The sequence below is a fragment of the Mobula hypostoma genome, chromosome 1, assembly GCF_963921235.1.
Source record: "Mobula hypostoma chromosome 1, sMobHyp1.1, whole genome shotgun sequence".
NCBI classification, from domain to species: Eukaryota; Metazoa; Chordata; class Chondrichthyes; order Myliobatiformes; family Myliobatidae; genus Mobula; species Mobula hypostoma.
Window position 1 is genome coordinate 78,692,711 of NC_086097.1, and position 20,647 is coordinate 78,713,357.

The 20,647-nt window shown below is 42.6% G+C and overlaps 1 protein-coding gene across 1 annotated transcript in view; it reads right to left on the reverse strand.

Moving 5' to 3' along the window:
• Positions 1 to 4,511: 4,511 nt before the first annotated feature.
• gpr176 (G protein-coupled receptor 176) overlaps positions 4,512 to 20,647 on the reverse strand; it is a 67,505-nt gene continuing 51,369 nt past the window's right edge. Inside the window, exon 3 of the mRNA XM_063051220.1 lies at positions 4,512 to 6,886. Within this exon, the coding sequence (XP_062907290.1) occupies positions 5,761 to 6,886 (1,126 nt within the window). The 3' untranslated portion in view covers positions 4,512 to 5,760. The remainder of the gene's footprint in view (positions 6,887 to 20,647) is intronic.

The window sequence follows — 20,647 nt, forward strand, 5'->3', positions numbered from 1 at the left end:
AAACAGAATGTTTTCAAGCAATAATCCCTATGTTAAAATTCAATAAAATAATTTTTTAAATGGACTTGTCAAAAGTAATGTACAATTTGCATACTGTTTCCCAAACACTGCCCCTCTCAACCCTCCCCAAACACACCTAGTAAGTTTATCTGTAATTATTAAAATGTAATTATTTTAATAAAATAAACCAATCCATTCTGTAAACAACAGGAATTCTGCAGATGCTGGAGATTCAAGCAACACACATCAAAGTTGCTGGTGAACGCAGCAGGCCAGGCAACATCTGTAGGAAGAGGTGCAGTCGACGTTTCAGGCCGAGACCCTTCGTCAGGACTAACTGAAGGAAGAGTGAGTAAGGGATTTGAAAGTTGGAGGGGGAGGGGGAGATCCAAAATGATAGGAGAAGACAGGAGGGGGAGGGATAGAGCCAAGAGCTGGACAGGTGATAGGCAAAAGGGGATACGAGAGGATCATGGGACAGGAGGTCCGGGAAGAAAGACAAGGGGGGGGGTGACCCAGAGGATGGGCAAGAGGTATATTCAGAGGGACAGAGGGAGAAAAAGGAGAGTGAGAGAAAGAATGTGTGCAAAAAAGTAAGTAACAGATGGGGTACGAGGGGGAGGTGGGGCCTTAGAGGAAGTTAGAGAAGTCGATGTTTATGCCATCAGGTTGGAGGCTACCCAGAAGAAATATAAGGTGTTGTTCCTCCAACCTGAGTGTGGCTTCATCTTTACAGTAGAGGAGGCCGTGGATAGACATGTCAGAATGGGAATGGGATGTGGAATTAAAATGTGTGGCCACTGGGAGATCCTGCTTTCTCTGGCGGACAGAGCGTAGATGTTCAGCAAAGCGGTCTCCCAGTCTGCGTCGGGTCTCGCCAATATATAAAAGGCCACATCGGGAGCACCGGACGCAGTATATCACCCCAGTCGACTCACAGGTGAAGTGTTGCCTCACCTGGAAGGACTGTTTGGGGCCCTGAATGGTGGTAAGGGAGGAAGTGTAAGGGCATGTGTAGCACTTGTTCCGCTTACACGGATAAGTGCCAGGAGGGAGATCAGTGGGGAGGGATGGGGGGGACGAATGGACAAGGGAGTTGCGTAGGGAGCAATCCCTGCGGAATGCAGAGAGAGGGGGGGAGGGAAAGATGTGCTTAGCGGTGGGATCCCATTGGAGGTGGCGGAAGTTACGGAGAATAATATGTTGGACCCGGAGGCTGGTGGGGTGGTAGGTGAGGACCAGGGGAACCCTATTCCTAGTGGGGTGGCGGGAGGATGGAGTGAGAGCAGATGTACGTGAAATGGGGGAGATGCGTTTAAGAGCAGAGTTGATAGTGGAGGAAGGGAAGCCCCTTTCTTTAAAAAAGGAAGACATCTCCCTCGTCCTAGAATGAAAAGCGTCATCCTGAGAGCAGATGCGGCGGAGACGGAGGAATTGCGAGAAGGGGATGGCGTTTTTGCAAGAGACAGGGTGAGAAGAGGAATAGTCCAGATAGCTGTGAGAGTCAGTAGGCTTATAGTAGACATCAGTGGATAAGCTGTCTCCAGAGACAGAGACAGAAAGATCTAGAAAGGGGAGGGAGGTGTCGGAAATGGACCAGGTAAACTTGAGGGCAGGGTGAAAGTTGGAGGCAAAGTTAATACAGTCAGCGAGTTCTGCATGCGTGCAGGAAGCAGCGCCAATGCAGTCGTCGATGTAGCGAAGGAAAAGTGGGGGACAGATACCAGAATAGGTACGGAACATAGATTGTTCCACAAACCCAACAAAAAGGCAGGCATAGCTAGGACCCATACGGGTGCCCATAGCTACACCTTTAGTTTGGAGGAAGTGGGAGGAGCCAAAGGAGAAATTATTAAGAGTAAGGACTAATTCCGCTAGACGGAGCAGAGTGGTGGTAGAGGGGAACTGATTAGGTCTGGAATCCAAAAAGAAGCGTAGAGCTTTGAGACCTTCCTGATGGGGGATGGAAGTATATAAGGACTGGACATCCATGGTGAAAAAATAAAGCGGTGGGGGCCAGGGAACTTAAAATCATCGAAAAGTTTAAGAGCGTGAGAAGTGTCACGAACATAGGTCGGAAGGGATTGAACAAGGGGTGATAAAACCGTGTCGAGGTATGCAGAAACGAGTTCGGTGGGGCAGGAGCAAGCTGAGACAATAGGTCGGCCAGGACAGGCAGGTTTGTGGATCTTGGGTAGGAGGTAGAAACGGGAAGTGCGGGGTGTGGGAACTATAAGGTTGGTAGCAGTGGATGGGAGATTCCCAGAGCGGATAGAGTCGGTAATGGTGTGGGAGACAATGGCCTGGTGCACCTTAGAGGGGTCACGATCGAGGGGTAAATAAGAGGAGGTATCCGCGAGTTGTCGCTGTGCCTCGGCAAGGTAGAGGTCAGTACGCCAGACTACAACAGCAGCCCCCTTATCGGCGGGTTTAATAATAATGTTAGGATTAGTGCGGAGGGAGTGGAGAGCAGAGCGTTCCGAAGGAGTGAGGTTGGAATGGGGACAAGGTGCGGTGAAGTCGAGACGGTTGATGTCCCGTCGGCAGTTGGCAATAAAGAGATCCAGAGCAGGCAGAAGACCAGAGCGGGGTGTCCATGAAGAAGAGGAGGGTTGAAGATGGGAGAAGGGGTCATCGGTGGGGGTGGAAGAGTCCTTGCCGAAGAAGTAGGCTCGGAGACGGAGACGGCGGAAGAAAAGTTCCGCATCATGGCGAACACGGAACTCGCTGAGGTGTGGGCGAAGGGGGACAAACGTGAGGCCCTTACTGAGAACAGAGCGTTCTGCCTCCGACAGTTGAAGGTCGGAGGGGATGGTAAAGACCCGGCACGGATGAGAGCTGGGATCAGAGCGGGGAGGGGGGAGGCTGGGGGTGTCAATGGAGAGGGGAGGGTTGGGGTGACAGGAAGATGGAGCCTCTGAGGGCCCAGGAGCTGACGGTGGGATCTGAGGGAGTCGGGAGTCACAACAGCAGCACATAAAGACCCGGCCTGGAGTTCAAGGCTGGAATCTTGAGAGCTGGGATCAGAGGGGGGAGGGGGGAGGCTGGGGGTGTCAGTGGAGAGAGGAGGGTTGGGGTGAGAGGAAGATGGAGCCTCTGAGGGCCCAGGAGTTGACGGTGGGATCTGAGGAAGACGGGGCTGCGGAGTGGTGGTGGGTGAAGGGGAGACGGGAGTCACAACAGCAGCACATAAAGACCCGGCCTGGAGTTCAAGGCTGGAGTTGCAGTTGGTGGTTGCGCAATCGCTGTGAAGGTGTCCATGGTCGTTGCTGGAGTCCGGGTTTTGAGTATGCCCTGAGGTGTTGGAGCCGGCGAGATCAATGGCAGAGGCAATCTGAAGTTCATGCCTGCTAGCGTCGGGGCCGGCAGGCTCTGGAGTCCGTAGATGTAGGATCTTGCGATCTTTGCCTAACATGACAAAGTCAAAAAAACGGCGATCGCGGAGGATGAAATAACGGGTAGGACCATTACAGACGGCGAAGAAAGTGTCCCGAAGGTGTGGAAGGGTCTGGGATAGGGACACCAAGTACTTCCATTCTGTTCAATTTTACATACTTATTAAAGAGAGGAGTTTGGAGTTCCATTCTGGCCTCATCTAAAAAGAGTCTGTCCATCACCCCTGTGGAATGCATGGGTGTTTTCCGGGTCATCTGGTTTCCTCCCGCAGTCCAAAGACTACAGGGTAGGTTAATTTGGTCATCATAAGTTGTCCTATGGGTAGGTTACAGTTAAATCACGGTTCTATGGGGTTGCAAGGCAGTGTAGCTCCAAGGGCAGGAAGGACATATTCTATGCTGTATCTCCAAGTTTTTTCCCCCCTATTTGGCATGCCAACAAAACAACCTGACCCAAAATTTCTCAAAAGTCAATGGAATTCTTATCCCAGCACGGACATAATGGACTAAAGAGCCTGTTTCTGTCCTGTGCAGCTCTATGATTCTAAAGCCACTTCCCACTGATGTTCTCCTGTGGTTATGATAAAGTTTTAGCCATTAGAATCCTACTACACTTCATAAAGGAACTCGACCTCTTCGTATTTCTTTCCAGTGTTCATAAAGCAATTTTCCCATAAAACCTTTTACAATCTCAACTTTTCCTCATTTGTATTTATCTTCCTTCCTTTTTTACCCACAAACTACATTTCCATTGTTTCATACTTCCTGTTTCGGGTGGAATGAATTCTGAATTGTCACAAGATTAGGAATTCCCAAATAAGAATAGAAACTGGACCTTTTCTTAAGCTGAAGTCTCAACAATGACTCAGATTGATATAGCATCTTTGATCTTTTCAGAGTGTCTCAAGTCACTTCACAGGTTCATGAACAACTTTTGCCTTTCCCGAGCACATTATTGATAAATAAAAATCATTAAAATATGCAGTCATATGGCTTAATAAACTTTGTTCAAGCCTGCAAGTCAATCGCTCCAAGGAATTGAAATAAAATTAAAATTGTTTTAACATTTAAAACACAATTAAACTACAAACAACTTTAACTATGGTGCACAAATTTTTTCCGTTATATTATTTTATAATAAAAGTAACAGCCACATAATGTTATGGGATTGTTTATACACAGAGTAGTCAATCAAAATACACCTACCAAATAGACAAACAACAAGTGATAGCATTTTTTTTACTAATTGAAAGTAGTGAGCTGGTCAATGCAGTTCAAACTATTCTTTCTTTTTGGTCACATGAACAATAATATATGTACGTACCAGACAGAAACATCATACCATAGACCATTTTATGTGTGTTTTGGAAAGTGCAGAGAAAATATAAAGGTGTCATCTATAGAGTATCAGTGCAATTTGGGGTTTGATTATGTATTGGTTCTATTATTGAACCAGTAATCCAGAGACCTGGGTTCATTTTGCAGACTGTACAAGTTAAAATTCCATCTTGGCAGTTCAAGAATCAGAATTCAATTTCAAAAGAGATAGAGATTTTTAAAATATTTCAATAATTGTGACCATGAAACTTGCAGCTCCCACCTGACCCATGTGTGACCTCACTCCCAAATCACTAAGGTTAAGTTTTACCTGCACTCTGAGATCTCTCAAAATACATTGAGTTGTATCAAAGAGATAAAAATGCAATGCCCAGTGCCATATTATCAGGCCACACAGGAATGGCTAATAATTTTCAAACAAACCAGCAATGCCCTTATTCCAACAGTACATTTTAAGGACTGATAAAATGGCTTGAGAAGTGATACTAACTAATTAGTGGAAGAATCTCATCCTTCGGTTCCAGATGAAACTGAATTACTATAAAAGAATGTGGCATTCTGGCTGAATTTGATACTGCAGTACAAGAATCTATAGGATGGCGATAAAGCAGGGCTGATGAAATCATCCAGAAAAACTGCTACTTTCACCTTCAGATTCAAGTCAAATACAGATGAATATCAATTTTAAGTAAGATTAAGCAATCCTATACAAAATAAGAAAATAAATAACTTCTCACTTTTGAATGTCAATGGATTAAAGTATTTCCCACTCACTCTTCCATGTCAAAATATGAACTATTTGCAATTCAGATGGTGAAACAAGGAAGTTCAAATGCAAATCCTTCTGATCATTGGCCACAGGAGCACTGCTAATTGAAGAATGAGTCTGTAGCTTGTACTTCATTTGCTTTAAAAATAGTTTGACATACAATATTGTGTAGGCAGTGCTATGTTACTGTGTGCTATAGAAACTGATAGGACTGTGTTTTCAAAACATTCTTCACTCTTGCTGGACTAAATCGAAGGACTAAGAATCCACTTTGGGAAAAATGCTGATTTTATTGTTCCTGCTAATCTTCCGCTCTGCTTTGAACTTTGGTTGCTTGTCAGCTGTCTGAATCAGTTCCTCTGGTGTGTTACCCAAGGGGGGCAAGAGCCTTTTCTTGCTGTTTCGTGTCTCGGAGAGCCACTGTGGAGGAAGTTCGAATGGGCCAAAGCCAAACTGCATTTCATACTTGTCGGAGACTGCATCTGAATCTGGAGGTGCTGCTGTTGCTCCTGGCACTGCACCCGGATCATTGTTAACGTGTGGAGTAACTTTGGTCTCTAAAGACTGCTCCACCTCCAAACTAGCAGTAGGTATTTCTTTCTGCCGGCATTCACTAGATGCCAGCGACTTAATCTCATTTACGTCCTCCTCCTCCTCATCCGAAGGTTTGAAGATCTGCTGCTGTCCAATATGGAACATCTCAAGCAATTGACTGCCTGACCGAACCCCAGGCTCAAGTGTGGCATCGCTGAGGGCACCAGAGTTTATGATGTTCCGTCTACTGTACCTGCGATGGAGCTGAATCATGGTCCCCACTAAGCACTTCCGGACAGACTTATTGACAGTCAGGAAGAGTAATGGGTTAGTGAGCAGAGAAACTTTGGGCAACCAGATGGCTGTCAGCATCAAAAAGACAGAAATATCGGTGATATTAAAAATGATTCGATAAATCACAAAGACCACATAAGGAACACTGCAAACAATAAATACCAGCACCATAGAGAGCAGCATAGCATGTAGTTCAGCCTCCCGCTGGGAAACATACGGGATTGAAATTATGTTCTGTGGAGTTCGTAATGCAGCAATAATTACTTTCTTCTTCTGGCTGGCACTGAGAGCTCTGCGAATCAGAATCATCACCAAGAACACCATGGCTATTGGCAGTATCACGGTGGTGACATGATATACAATTACATAAGTCAGGTGTCCAAAAGAATGGTTCCATGAGCTGCTGCATGTAGACATGGCATAGATATCTGAAACACTAGTCACCGCGAAAACTGGAGCACTGGCTAATACTGCATGAATCCAGATGTAGATCACCAAGTCCCTGGACTTTGTATCAGAGATCTTCCTCTCTAAAGGATATAAGACAGAGTAGTACCTGTAATTAAAAAAAAGTGTGAATGCACAAGTCACCCTTGCTCACTCTCTCTACATTTAGAACATTACAGCACAGTACAGGCCATTCAGGCTACAAATTTAGTGGCATAAAATTCTTCCCAGATGCTTTCTTGATTATTTCGTGCTCATGAAATTTACTTTTATTAACTTTTCCTTATCCTAATTTTCTGCAGCATTGTTTACTAATCCTGAGCTTTGTCCTAATTATTCTACAGAACTTTCATTACTTCCTCCCAGCTAGGTCTCTGAACTCATTTGCCTTGTGCTACTTGTTACTGTGACCTCTAAAATATTTTATTCTTATTCTGTGACTTGCGTGTCAACAAACCCACCAAACTAGATTCATCAGATCTGTTCTTTCAACATAACACACCATCTGGCAGTGATAATTTCTTTCTGTTCTTATTTCTAATCAAATTGGTTCCCTTCATTAAAAATAATACCAAACACAAATCCCTTTTGAAAATAAATCATTCAACTTGGTCTTTGGAAGTTTATCTTGAAATTCACTGAATTATTTATTTTGTGACATAAAGTAGGATTAACATTAAGCTATTTACCCTCTCAGGTATATCCAGGGGTTCCCAATCTTTTTTATGACATGGACCAATACTATTAAGCAAAGGGTCCACACTGGGAGCTGCTGCTTTAATGAAATCTTAATTCCACCCAAACAAATATCATTCTTTACAGTTCTAAAATGCCATGAGCCTTATAACCTCATAAAATCTTAATATAAATTGTCATCTTGATATCCCTCAAAAGTTTCATTTTGTATTCCCTTTTTTCATGTTTTACTACTCTTTTGTTTCTTTTGCTAGTGTTGCATCTTTCCTAGTTAGCTGTACTTCCATAATTAATTGAATGCCAAACCCTTCGCTTTAGTGTTAATTCTCTAACAACGATGGCTGTCATATTTGGTCAGGAGGTTTAAACTAAAGTGGCAGAGGGATGGAAACCTACTGGCAAGGCATGAGCAGTGGAAATTAGGATTGAGACAAAGTACAGGAAGGAGAAAAACTAAAGCCAAAGACAGAGCAATCAAGGATGAAAAATAAACAGGATTACAATGCAAAATAATACTAAAATGACCAAGAGAGTCAAAGCTAAAAGCTGTGTTCTTAATGTATAGAATGTTTGTAATAAAGTGGATGGATTAATAATGCAAATGGATATGCAATAAATGGGTCTGAAATAACTGGGTTTATGGAGACATGAGAGCAGGAGGATCAAGGATGGGAACTGAATGTTTAGGAATATTCAATACTTAGGAAGGAAGGGCAAAAAGTAAAGGAGTTGGAATTGTGTCACTGATGAAAGAAAAGATTAATATAACAGTGGGAAAGAATATCAGTTCATATAATGTGGAATCTGTAAGGTTTGAGCTAAGAAATACAAAGGATAGAAAAAGTTAGTGGGAAATATATACCTTATAGACCCTAAAACAGTAGTGAAGTTATTAGGAGCAGCATTAAGCAAGAAATGTACATGCAATAAAAATACTACTGTAATCGTGGATGGTTAGAGACGTCATAGCTTCATTTCAGTTCATATTTCAGACCTAAGTAGCACCCCCATATAGTGGGGTAGGCTATTTAAGACTGAAATGAGGAGCAACGTTTTTGTCAAAAGAATGGCGAATCTGTGGAACTCCCCACTACAGAAGGAAGTTGAGGCCTATCTGTTGAATATATCACAGAAGGAGTTAGATATAGTACTAAAGACGAAAGAGATCAAGCAAAATGTGGAGAAAACAGGAGAATGAATTTGGATAATTAGCCAAGATCATACTGAATGGTAAAGCAGGCCTGGATAGCTGAATGATTTATACCTTCTCTAACTTCCTTGTTTCTAATTTGCTTTTAGGAATACTACCTTGCTGTTACTCGGTCTTTTTTTCTGAGAACAATTTTGCATCATAAATCTTTGTCCAACAGCTTTCAATCATTCTCATGTTCCTTGCCAAAATCTTATCCTTGGCATTAATGTTATGTTCCCTCTTTTTAATCCTAATAATGATTTTGGATACATTATGTTATTGATGATGATTACTTTTTGGAAAATATTAATAAATGTCTGTCTCATTACCCATTAACAATTCTAGTATGACCTGCCTTCTTGTTGGTCTGGACTATATTGCTGGCACATTTGTCCCCATTTTCTTGAAGTCCATCTATATCCAATACATATGCTGGTTACTGTTGTTAATTCAATATGGCCATCATGCTTCAAAAAAAAGAATTATTCATTACTTTGAATTTAATAATAAACTGCCCAAGAGATTATTTTAGGACTACAATTAAAGTTAAACAGAGCATATTGTTTAAAAAATGAAGTTGTGCCAAGTTTGCACAGTTTTGGTGAGGCAATAAGTAGTTTTTTAACAAAGTCCAACTCATTAGCTGCAAATAACTACATACCAAATGCAAATTATTCATTTAAATTTGTTGCTTTCATTCTTGTGCTGATTCAATGTTCCTCTTCAAAATGTATATGAAAAGTGTTAAACAAAGGCTGAATTATGCCAAAACTGCAAGACACCATGATGGGAAAGCATGGTTAATCCTGTGGAAATGTGAAGATACATCAAGTCAGATCTGATTTTGACTCTCCAAGTGTAACCTCCGTGGAGACAGATTGGTTTTGATAGATAACTGTTGAATAGAGCCAATTATTCCAAATGATGGAAAGGCTTCCTCAGCAATAAAAAGCATCATCAAAATAACTTCAGGATGACAACAAATGTGGTCTCTATATAACTTCAGAATATTTTAACTTTAGTTCTTAAACAAGAGCTCTGTTATACAAGCTGCTCTTGAACTGCATTAAAATACTCATATGTATGTAAAAATGTTCTCAGACTTACCATCAAACCATATATAAACAACATCTACATTAAAAACCTTCAAATTATTTAAAAGGAGCATTATTAGGAATGTTGTTCATTGCCACTAAAGTAAAGGTCCAAATAGGAAAGTAGCATTTATAATGAAAACGTCCTCTATATTAGACAACAATATTTTATGATCTTTGAACTCTTTATATTTGAACTCTTATCTCCCGAAAACCACCATGAAGACTGATGAGAACGTGGATCATTTGGAGAGGTTGGGTGGAAGCGAGCTGGAGAAATATGTGGATATGAGTAAGTAAGTGTGGGAAAATGAGATATAAAAGACCTAAGAGTTCTATCTTTTGTCAAAGGCGGCACTTGTAGAAATTTAAAACCCTTATTGTATTGAAGTAAGTAAATTGAAGTATTACTGAAGCATGTTGTAAAGAATTTAACTAAAACTCAGAAAATTGAAACTATAGCAACATAAGTAAAAGATAATATTCTCTTTTGCAGAAGGAAAGAAAAAAACATGGGACATTTTTATTGATAAGAAGTAAAGTGAGCTGAGGCTAGTTGTTTGACTTGCAACTGGATCAATTATCTGCGCAAGAAGCTCAAAACTGTAATGGGCCTTATCGATTTGCTGCTGACAGTCCGACATTTAAATGGAAGCATGTCCCATATGTCCCTACGAGTGTTGTGTATTTGGTAGTTCCCGAATGGCAGATGGTAAAGCATCTGAAACTATATTTCAGGTGGAGTCTACTTAGCAGTGAAGCATAGGCTCGCAGAAATTTCCAAACATTATGCTGGGTAATTTTCAGGGATCAGATCAGAACCAAATCAAATTTCTGGCTTCATGCACATCTAATGGTTTAAGCAAACTATAATTTGTATATGTGTACTTTCACTTGCCCAAGCTTTAAACAGTGAAATCCACTCTCTAACCTGACCACCTCTCCAAGTGTGTCTCCTCATTTAAGATGTTCTTGAAAATGGTGTTTCCTTGACCAGTTTTTAACCATCTGTACTATTAATACTTCATGTACCCTTGTATATTTACCAGAGCTTTTCCAGCTATTCCGCTGGGTTTCTCTGTCTCTATGGAGCATGCAGGACTCCTTCAATATGAAAATGATATCACCGGTTGTGATTTCAAAGTGCAAAGCTGGCCTTTACCTGTCTTGTGCTCTAGCTTTGCCTCTGGCCTAACAATATCTGAAATGCCCTCATTACAGCAGCAAGTGAAGGACGATAATTCTGGACTGGCATTCCTTACATTATAGAATGGTACAACACAATACAGGCCATTTGACCCACAATGTCATGCCAACCTTTTATCCTATGCTAAAATCAATCTAATGTTTCCTGCATAATCCTCAAATTTTCTTACATTTTTTTTGTTATAAACTCTGTATGACACTTTTTGAAATTATTTGACAGAAAAGGAACGGTTGTAGACACAGCTGTGTCCTTGTACACCACAGATTCTGCAAATCTTGGAAATCCTAAGTAATACAACCAAAACGCTGGAGAAACACGAAGTCAGGCAGCATCTATGGAGAGGAATAAACACTCAACATTTGAGGCTAAGACTCTTCATCGTCAACTGTTTATTTCTCCCCATAGACGCTATTTTTCTTACATCTATGTACCTACCTTAAGAGTCTCTTAGATGTCCCTCATATCTCTACCACCACCCCCGGCAGTACGTTCCACACTCCCACCACTCACTGTGCAAAGAACCTACCTCAGACATTCTCCTATACTTTCTTCCAATCACTTTAAAATTATGCCCTCTCATATTAGCTATCTCCACCCTCGGAAAAAGGTGCTGTCTGCCAACACTATCAATCCCTCATCTTCTTATACACCACTAACATCTTTCACCCTCTTTCATTCCAAAGAGAAAAACCCAGATTGCTTAAACTTGCCTCATAAAACAAGCTCTCTAATCCCGGCAGCATCCTAGTAAGTCTTCTCTATCCCCTCTCTAAAGTTTCCAACATCCTTTCTATAATGAGCTGAACAGAACTGAACACAATACTCCAAGTTTAATCTAACCAGAGTTTTATAAATCTGCAACATTCCCTTGCAGCTCTCGAACTCAATCCCCCCTGACTAATTAAGACCGACACACCATTCACCTTCTTAACCATCCTATCAAATTTTGTGGCAACTTTGAGAGATCTACAGACGTGGACCCTAAAATCCTGCTGTTCCTCCATACTGTTAAGAATCCTATCATTAACCCTGTACTCTGCCTTCAGGTTTGACTTTCTGAAGAATACTGTATCACAGTTTTCCATATTCAACTCCATCTGCCACTTACTTCTCAACCGAGCTTGCCTCCTATCAATGTCCCATTGTAACCTATGACAACCTTCTACATTGTCCGCAGCACCACTAACCTTCATGTCACCTGCAAACTTACTAACTCACCCTTGCACCTCCTCATCCAAGTTATTGATAAAAGTCATAAAGAGCAGGGATCCCGGAAAATATCCCTGTGCAACACCACTGGCCACTGGCCACCCAGCAGAACACGCTCCATCTGCAATCACCCTCTGCCTTCTGTGGGCAAGTCAATTCTAAATCCATACAGCCAAATTTCCCTGAATCTCATGACCCCTGACTCTCTGAATGAGCCTACCATGGGGAACCTTGTCAAATGCCTCACAAAAATCCACATACACCACACCCACTGCCCTACCTCCATCAACTTGTTCTGTCATTCCCTCTGGGAATTCAATCAGGCTCATGAGGCACAACTTGCCCTCCACAAAGACATGCTGACTATCCCTAATTGGACTATGCTTCTCCAAATGCTTGTGAAAACTTTCTCTAGGAATCCTCACCAACAGCTTGCCCACCACTGATATAAGACTCATTAGTCTATAATTCACCAGATTATCCCTATTATTTTTTTGAACAAAGGAACAACATTTGCCACCTTCCAATCTTCTGGTACTACTCTTGTGGCCAGTGAAGACTCAGACAACATCACCAAAGGTGCAGCAATCTCTTCCTTCACTTCCTGTAGTAACCTGAGGTATATTCCGTATGGCTCCAGGAACATACCTATCCTAATGCTTTTCAATAGTTCCAAGAAATTCTCTTTCTTAATGTCAACACGTTCCAGTATTTCAGCCTGTTTTATGCTATCCACACATTCGTGAACGTCCATCTCACTGGTAAATACTGAAGCAAAGTATTCATTAAGGACATCCCTACTTACTCCGACCCAGGCACATGTTTCCTCTTCTATCACTGCTTGGTCTTACCCTCACTCTAGTCATCCTCCGATTCTTCACATACATGTAGGATGCCTCAGAATTTTCCTTAATCCTACTCACCAAGGCCTTCTCATGTCTCCTTCTAGCTTTCCCACGTCCCTTCTTAAGCTCCTTCCTGGCTACCTTGTTACTCTCTAGAGCCCTGTCTGAACCTTGCTTCCTAAACCTTAAGTAAGCTTCTTTCTTCCACTTGACTAGATGTTCCACATCTTTTGTCAACCATGGTTCCTTCACCCTGCCTCATTGGACAAACCTATCCAAAACTCCGTGCAAGTGCTCCCTGAACAAACTCCACATTTCTGTTGTACATTTTCCCGAGTGCATCTGTTCCTAATTTATGCTCCCAGGTTCCTACCTAATAGCATCATCATTCTCTCTCTCCCATTTAAATACTTCCCCATAGCATGTGCTCCTATTCCTCTCCAAGGCTATAGTAAAGGTCAGGGAGTTGTGGTCACTGTCTCTGACATCTCGCCCACTGAGAGATCTGCTACCAGGGTTCATTGCCTAGCACCAAGTCAGTATAGCCTCTTCTCTTTTCGACATGTCTATGTATTGTGGCAGGAATCCTTCCTGGACACACCTACCAAATTCTACCCATTTAAACCTTTTGCACTACAGAATTGCCAATCAATATTAGGGAAGTTAAAGTCACCCATGACAATATTCCTGTTATTTCTGCACCTTTCCAAAATCTGCCTCCCAATCTGTGTCTCAGTGTCTAGGTTGCTATGAGGAGTCCATAGAATACTCCCAATAGTGTGATTGCTCCCTTCCTGTTTCTGACCTCCACCCACACTGACTCAGTAGACAATCCCTCCACCATGGCCTCCCTTTCTACAGCTATGATACTATTCCTGATTAGCAAATCCACTCCCCACCTATTTTACCTCTCTCTCCCTGAGCCTTTTGAAACATCTAAACCACAAAACATCCAGTAGCCATTCCTATACTTGTGACAGCCAAGTCTCTGTAATGACTACAACATCATAGTCCCATGTATAGATCCATGCCCAAAATTCATCACCCTTGTTCCTGATACCTCTTACTTTAAAGTAGACATATTTCAATCCAGCCAACTCCATTTGTGCCTATCCACCGCCTATTCTTGAAGTGTTGGGTATGCTGGGTTTAAACTGGAGTTTGAGACTGGTATATGTATTGCCAAAGTAAAAGTATATGTAAGCAATCAATGGACATTATTGGAGCTTGGTAGGAGGTGAAAGACAAAGAAGTCAGGGTGGGAGTAACAACGTGAATTAAAGTGACATGAAACTGGAAGCTCAGAGGGTGTCCTTGTGAATTGACCAGTGATGTACAGCAAAGTGGTAAATTGTGATACACAAAAATACTTCTACAAATAAACTTGATGTTGCCATAAGGCCAGATCATCTTTGTAATGCCTTTATGATCTTTATTAAATGAGTAAGCTACCTCAAAGCTCAATTTTAATGGTGAGTCTCCATTGCATTTCTTGCTTTTCAAAAACAAATCATAAAATATAACTGTTAAGAAATTACACAATGGGGAATGCATAAAAATTGCAAACTGCTGGCTTTACAAAAAAGTACAATTCAAGCAATGCAAAGCCATTGGTAAAATTCTAACTTAGGAGTGGGATTCCACAATACAATGTTATAAAAGACACCTGTTGTACTCTTAAATTCCTGCTTCAATCAAGAAATCAAACTTAAAGAACAACATTAATTTGGTGATTTAGGTTACATTGATCAGAATCTGTAGATTATTTGATTGCAATTAGCCTGTATGACTTAAAGGGAGAGTAAGTCCCACTTTATTGCCCCACCTGGTCACCTCCTTTTCCTCTGGGGCCACTGTTGAAGCATCCAGATGTGTTCAACCTAGCAGATATCATAGGTAACAGTGGAGAAGCCACATGACAGTGCTCCTTTGTAGATCCCACTTTACCTTCTGGTAAGTGACATTGATACCATTACTCATGTACAGGACAAGGACCGAGGCATCCAGAAAGCAAACAGCAGCCAGCTGCAGCACCTTCCAGCTGACTCGCAGTAAAAAGTACTGATTACTTCATCCCAAGTTTCCTGTTACAGTTTTCTCCATCTTGTCAGATTCAGATGTAAAAGCTTGTAGTTCATCATTGTGTGTCAGCTAAATTCACAAATCAATTATTTTCCCATCAAATACCGCTTCAATATGAAAGAGTAAGCAAACGTGGTTCATCCTTGCATGAGGATAAAATAGTTGTGGTTACCCCATTAAAACCAGTTACAGAGAGGATCTAGTAAATATTCCTCAAAATGTGACCTAAATCTACTTGGGATTAAAATTAGAATTGAGCTTTAAATATATGGAAATAACAAAGAGCTACCAATGAAAGTGACCTCATAGCTATCAGATTTGTGTAAAGTCCCAAATCATTAACTAATGTCCTTGATAAAACAAGACTTGGTCCTCCTTGTTCGGGTTTGTATGGCACTCCAGTAGTTGTTTTAATTGCCCACTGATATGGTTGAGCTGTCTCAAATCAAACCACAAATTAAGGAGAAGGAGAAGATGGCGGCGCGACACAGCGCGCTCGGCCTCTTCGGTGAATGAGATCTGTAATCTGTCAAGTAGGGTACCATGCACAATTCTAGTATGATGGAGACAGACGTGAGAGTATGGAGGAACATCTGGAGAAACTTCTGAAATGCCCGCTTCGCTGCCATGGCTACTGTGTGATCCGGAATCTCCGGAGCAGAAGGCCCCGAATCCTCGGCTTTGCTTGTTTCAGCAGCTGGGGCAAGGTCGAAGGCGCTCGGCAGAGGATGGTGCTCGCGAAGCTGTATTGGAGGGGCTGGTCGGAGGCTCGAAGTTTTCGGATGGACGAACTCAGTGTCGGCTGTGGTCAGATTCTTCCAATGCATCGGCAGCTGTCGGTGCCGGGAGGTTTATGGCAGGGAGCTTCTCTCTTTTGCCGCCTGCTATTGGGGACTCAGGAGTCAATCGGAACTTGAGACTTTCTTTTACCGTGCCCATGGTCTGTTCTTTATCAAATTATGGTATTACTATGTAAATTATGCTGTAACTATACAGGTATGTTATAATTATGTGGTTCTGTCAGTGTTAGTCTTTGGTTTGTCCTGTTTTTTTGTGATATCAGTCTGGAGGAACATTATATCATTTCTTAATGCATGTATGCATTTCTAAATGACAATAAACGAGAACTGAGTGTTCTCATAATCTAAAATGATCAGGACCCCAAATCTTCCAGGTGAGACAACGCTTCACCTGCAAATCTGTTGGGGTTATTTACTATACCTGCTGCTCTTGGTGCTGCCTCCTCTGCATCAGTGATACTGAACATAGAATGGGGGATCACTTCGTCAAGCAACTTTGCTCCATACACCACAAAAGGCAGGAATACCTGATGGGAAATATACTTCGCATTCCCATTCCAACATGTGTGTCCTTGGCCTCCTTTACTATCACAATGAGGCCCTGCTCAGATTGGAGGAACAACACCTCATATGTCATCAAGTAACCTCCAACCTGATGACATGAACATCAATTTCTCTAAATTCCAGTAATTCCCCACCCTCCCTTTCCCTCTTTTTCCATTCCCCATTCTGGTTCCTCTTTCAGCCCTTCTCTTCTCAATGTCAGTGGTTCTGAATTATGTACATTTCTCCCAATTCCATCACCTAGCACGGGTCCCCACCGCCCCCAGAATTCACTATAACAGGCATTGTGAGACTGTCTGGCGCTCGGACAAGCTACCCGGTTTGGTTCTTGTGTTCCATGGGTGGAGGAACAGCAGGTGCTTATGGCTCATCCAAAGGTCCGTTGACATTATGTGAAACCAGGGGCATGGCAGTGGAGTACTCCAAATCTTAGAAACATAGAAACATAGAAAACCTACAGCACAATACAGGCCCTTTGGCTCACAAAGCTGTGCCAAACATATCCTTACCTTAGAACCACCTAGTCTCACCCATAGCCCTCTATTTTTCTAAGCTTCATGTATCCATCCATAAGTCTCTTAAAAGACCCTATCGTTTCTGCCTCCACTGCCACCGGCAGCCCATTTCACGCACTCACCACTCTCTGCGTTAAAAAAAACTTACCCCTGACATCTCCTCTGTACCTGCTTCCAAGCACCTTAAAACTATGCTCTCTTGTGCTAGCCATTTCAGCCCTGGGAAAAAGCCTCTGACTACGCACAAGATCAATGCCTCTCATTACCTTGTACACCTCTATCAGGTCACCTCTCATCATCTTGGTGGGATGATTTAAAGTGATCTATTTATATATGTTCAGGATTACCCCTCTTATCTATGATAAAAGTATTTTCTCCACATTCCAAAACATGGAACAGGCCATTGTAAGGGGGCCTAAGGGGATGTTGGTGTGCGTCATGGCAGATGAAAACAAACGAGGTGGAATGTAAGTCAACCAGAATCCCAAGAGTGCTGTCTGCCATGATGGGAGGTAAAAATAGATGAAAAGGATCTGAATTTACTGAGGATGGTGTGTTGCATGAATGAGGTCACTGGAGAAAAGTACTGGGAGATACGAAACAGCTTCCTTTTTCCGCAAGACAAGGTACAGCAGGCATCATAGAGTGGCACTTTCGGTCAATAGGTCTGGCTGGCCTAACGTGGGGCTCGATATTTTATGTGCCAAACATCAAAGAACAATTCTAGATTTACAACGTATGGACAATGCTTTCTTTGAAACTATGTACAACCTTCACACCTCCTGATTCACATCTACACCACAGACATCCAAATGAATTTTAATCAGTATTGCCTGGTCTGGGATTCACAGCTTTTAGGAACCCATTGTTCAGAGCTCCAGATTAAATCCACAATTCATTTTCAGCCAAAGTCAATTGCTAAATGTATGTGACCTAAACCCAAAAATTGCTCTAATAATTTGGAGCACTGTTGAGAGGCCAACTAGGTGGTCGTGGCATCAGGAAGGAAATCCGTGGCACTCATAATGAGTGCCCGTGTACCAACTCTGCCACGGACAACTGCAGGTACTCCTTTGGAGCAGTTCTAAGCTCTAGGAGGACCCACGGGAGCCAATCATGCCAAAACTCATCGGTCAGGGAAGCCCTCAGAGCAGCCTTCAAGAAGCAGTGAAGCTGTTTGCGTAGACCATTGGACTGCAAGTGATGCACTGTGGTGTGATGTAGCCTAATTCCAAGGTTCTGGGCCATCACAGCCCAGAGGTCTGAAATGAATTGGGGACCGCGGTCAGAAGAAATATCAGATGGGGTGCCAAACCAAGCAACCCAAGTACTGATGAATGCCTGAGCCACGACTGCAGCCATCGTCAGTGCTGGAGGGACGACCTCTAGCCACCTGGTGGTACGATCCACCATGGTAAGAAGGTGCATGGAACTGCAGGGGAGGGGGGAAGAGGACCAACAAGGTACACATTGACAAACCATCGCGCAGGGACCTCTAACTGAACATGGTGGTTAATTTTTCTCTTTTGGCACCCCACACAAGCTGCAGTCCAATCACGCTGTGCCAAACAAGCTTTTAGTGCAACCATTTCCTGCGAGGCCTTCCAGCCTGGATGCAACAGTCCATCTGCAATTTGCGGGCATGGCGGGGTGAGGGCGACCAGTTGAGACATCACAATTGGAGACAAACCTCAGCTTCCCTGAACTTAATATCAGCCAACTGCAGGCCTGTGACTGCTGTTTGGTAAGTCTGGACCCCTGGGTCAGTAACTTGGTCGGCTGCCATGCCAGCATAGTCAGACCCTATGTGCACAGCCTCAAAGGCTGGCCATGAGAGGCAATCATCCATGGCATTATTTTCTCCTTGACACATCGTCTATCAGTTGTGAACTTGGATATGTAGGCCAGGTGGCATTGCTGCCATGCAGACCAAGGGTCAGATGTTTTGGCCATCGCATCACCAGGAGTTTGTGATCAACTAACGCTGTGAATGGGGTTGGTAATAACAACATGGGCAGCAACCACCATTGGATTTAGAGACCAGTATGGAGGGGTGAAGCCCAGAGCTATTCGACCAGCGTACAATGCCAAGTCTTGCCATCAAAGGGTGATGCTGGCAGCACACTCACTTGAGCACCCTTGTCACACCGGAAGTGCCACCTCAAAATGGTCTCCATAATGAACAGTAGATGACCCTGGCAGCTGTAATCCACACTGTTCGCAGACGTCCGATGTCTCTGTGCACTGGCACTGTCAAAGCTGCAAGGCAATCAGCACTTCCAAAACGACTGTGGTAAAAACACAGGCCCGGCTTCATCTGTTTCGCAGCTGCAGCTGTACTTATGTTGGGAGCCTTGCTAACTGGGTTTATAGAGGTAAAGAAAGGAGAAGGAATGATGCATCTCTGCCCAACTAAGTGTAGACTATCAGCCATTTTAGCAAGCTTCCTATCGTCCTTCATGGGTGCATAATTGAGGGCTACGTGAACTTGATCAGGCATTTGCTGCATTGAGAGCTCTTTGAAACCAGAACAAGGATGGTGATTTCCCAGGAGAGACAGCATGTGGTCCTTTTGCTCCAAAGGCTTACCATTGCCAAGGACAGCAACTGTTTGGCACGCTCAGATTCCAATAGTCCAAAAGACTGTAGAAGGTGAATTTTTAGTGATCGGTTTTTATCATGGTCAGCCAAGTGTTCAAGCAGACTCACCACTCTCACAGCTGTGGAATTGCTGAGTGACACAACCACATAGTAGGATTTGGTGTCATTGGCAATGATTTCTCACAGAGCAAATTAGGCCTCAGCTTGTACAAGCCAAGCAACAAAATTTCCCTCCCCAAGCTACAGAAGTTTCAAAGCAACTGGATTGACCTAGAGCATCAGGGTCACCACTGTAAGGTTTTCACAAATAAAGTGAAGTGAGACGTTTTAAGGTTAATAAAACCTGTAGCATATTTTATTGAATTCAAAACCTGAACACAAAAGCCTGCTCAAAATCCTTACGTAATAATGTCATCATGACAGACCAGCCTCTTAAAGTGAATCCCCAACTCAATGTCAGTGGTTGTGAATTATGTAAATTTCTCCCAATTACATTACCCTACACTATCACTGTTTAGCATCGCATCATGTGACAACTTCAGCAAAGCCATCATGTCACACCCATCAAAGCTAGTTACTGATTTCAGCTTAAAGATTGTAACCAAAGAGCCCTAGGATTCAAGGGTGACACATATGTCCATAATGCCTTAAACAGCATAGGGATTGGCTTGAACCAAGTCAGTACTGATCGAGGGATCTTGCCAGAGGACCCAAGACCATTTACAAAGCTTGAGTGGGAATAAGTCAAAGAATATTAAAACATCAAAAAGCTCATCCCTTGATTGTGTATGGCATATATACCTGAAAAACACATACAAACTTTCAACTCGTCTATATCTGGTATCAAAGGTGAGAGGTTACAACAGTCTCACATGACTGGCTTTTTTTCTATTCTTTAGAGAGTACCAGAGAGAGAGATCTTCACAAATATGAAGAAATTAAAGTTAGAAATACATCTGCTTTTGAGGATTCAGTGAGTACAGGTTATAAATTGTAGTTAGTGACTAACAAATCATTCAGAACAAAGAATTCAGGAGAAGTTTCTAAAAAAATTGGAACTTGCTT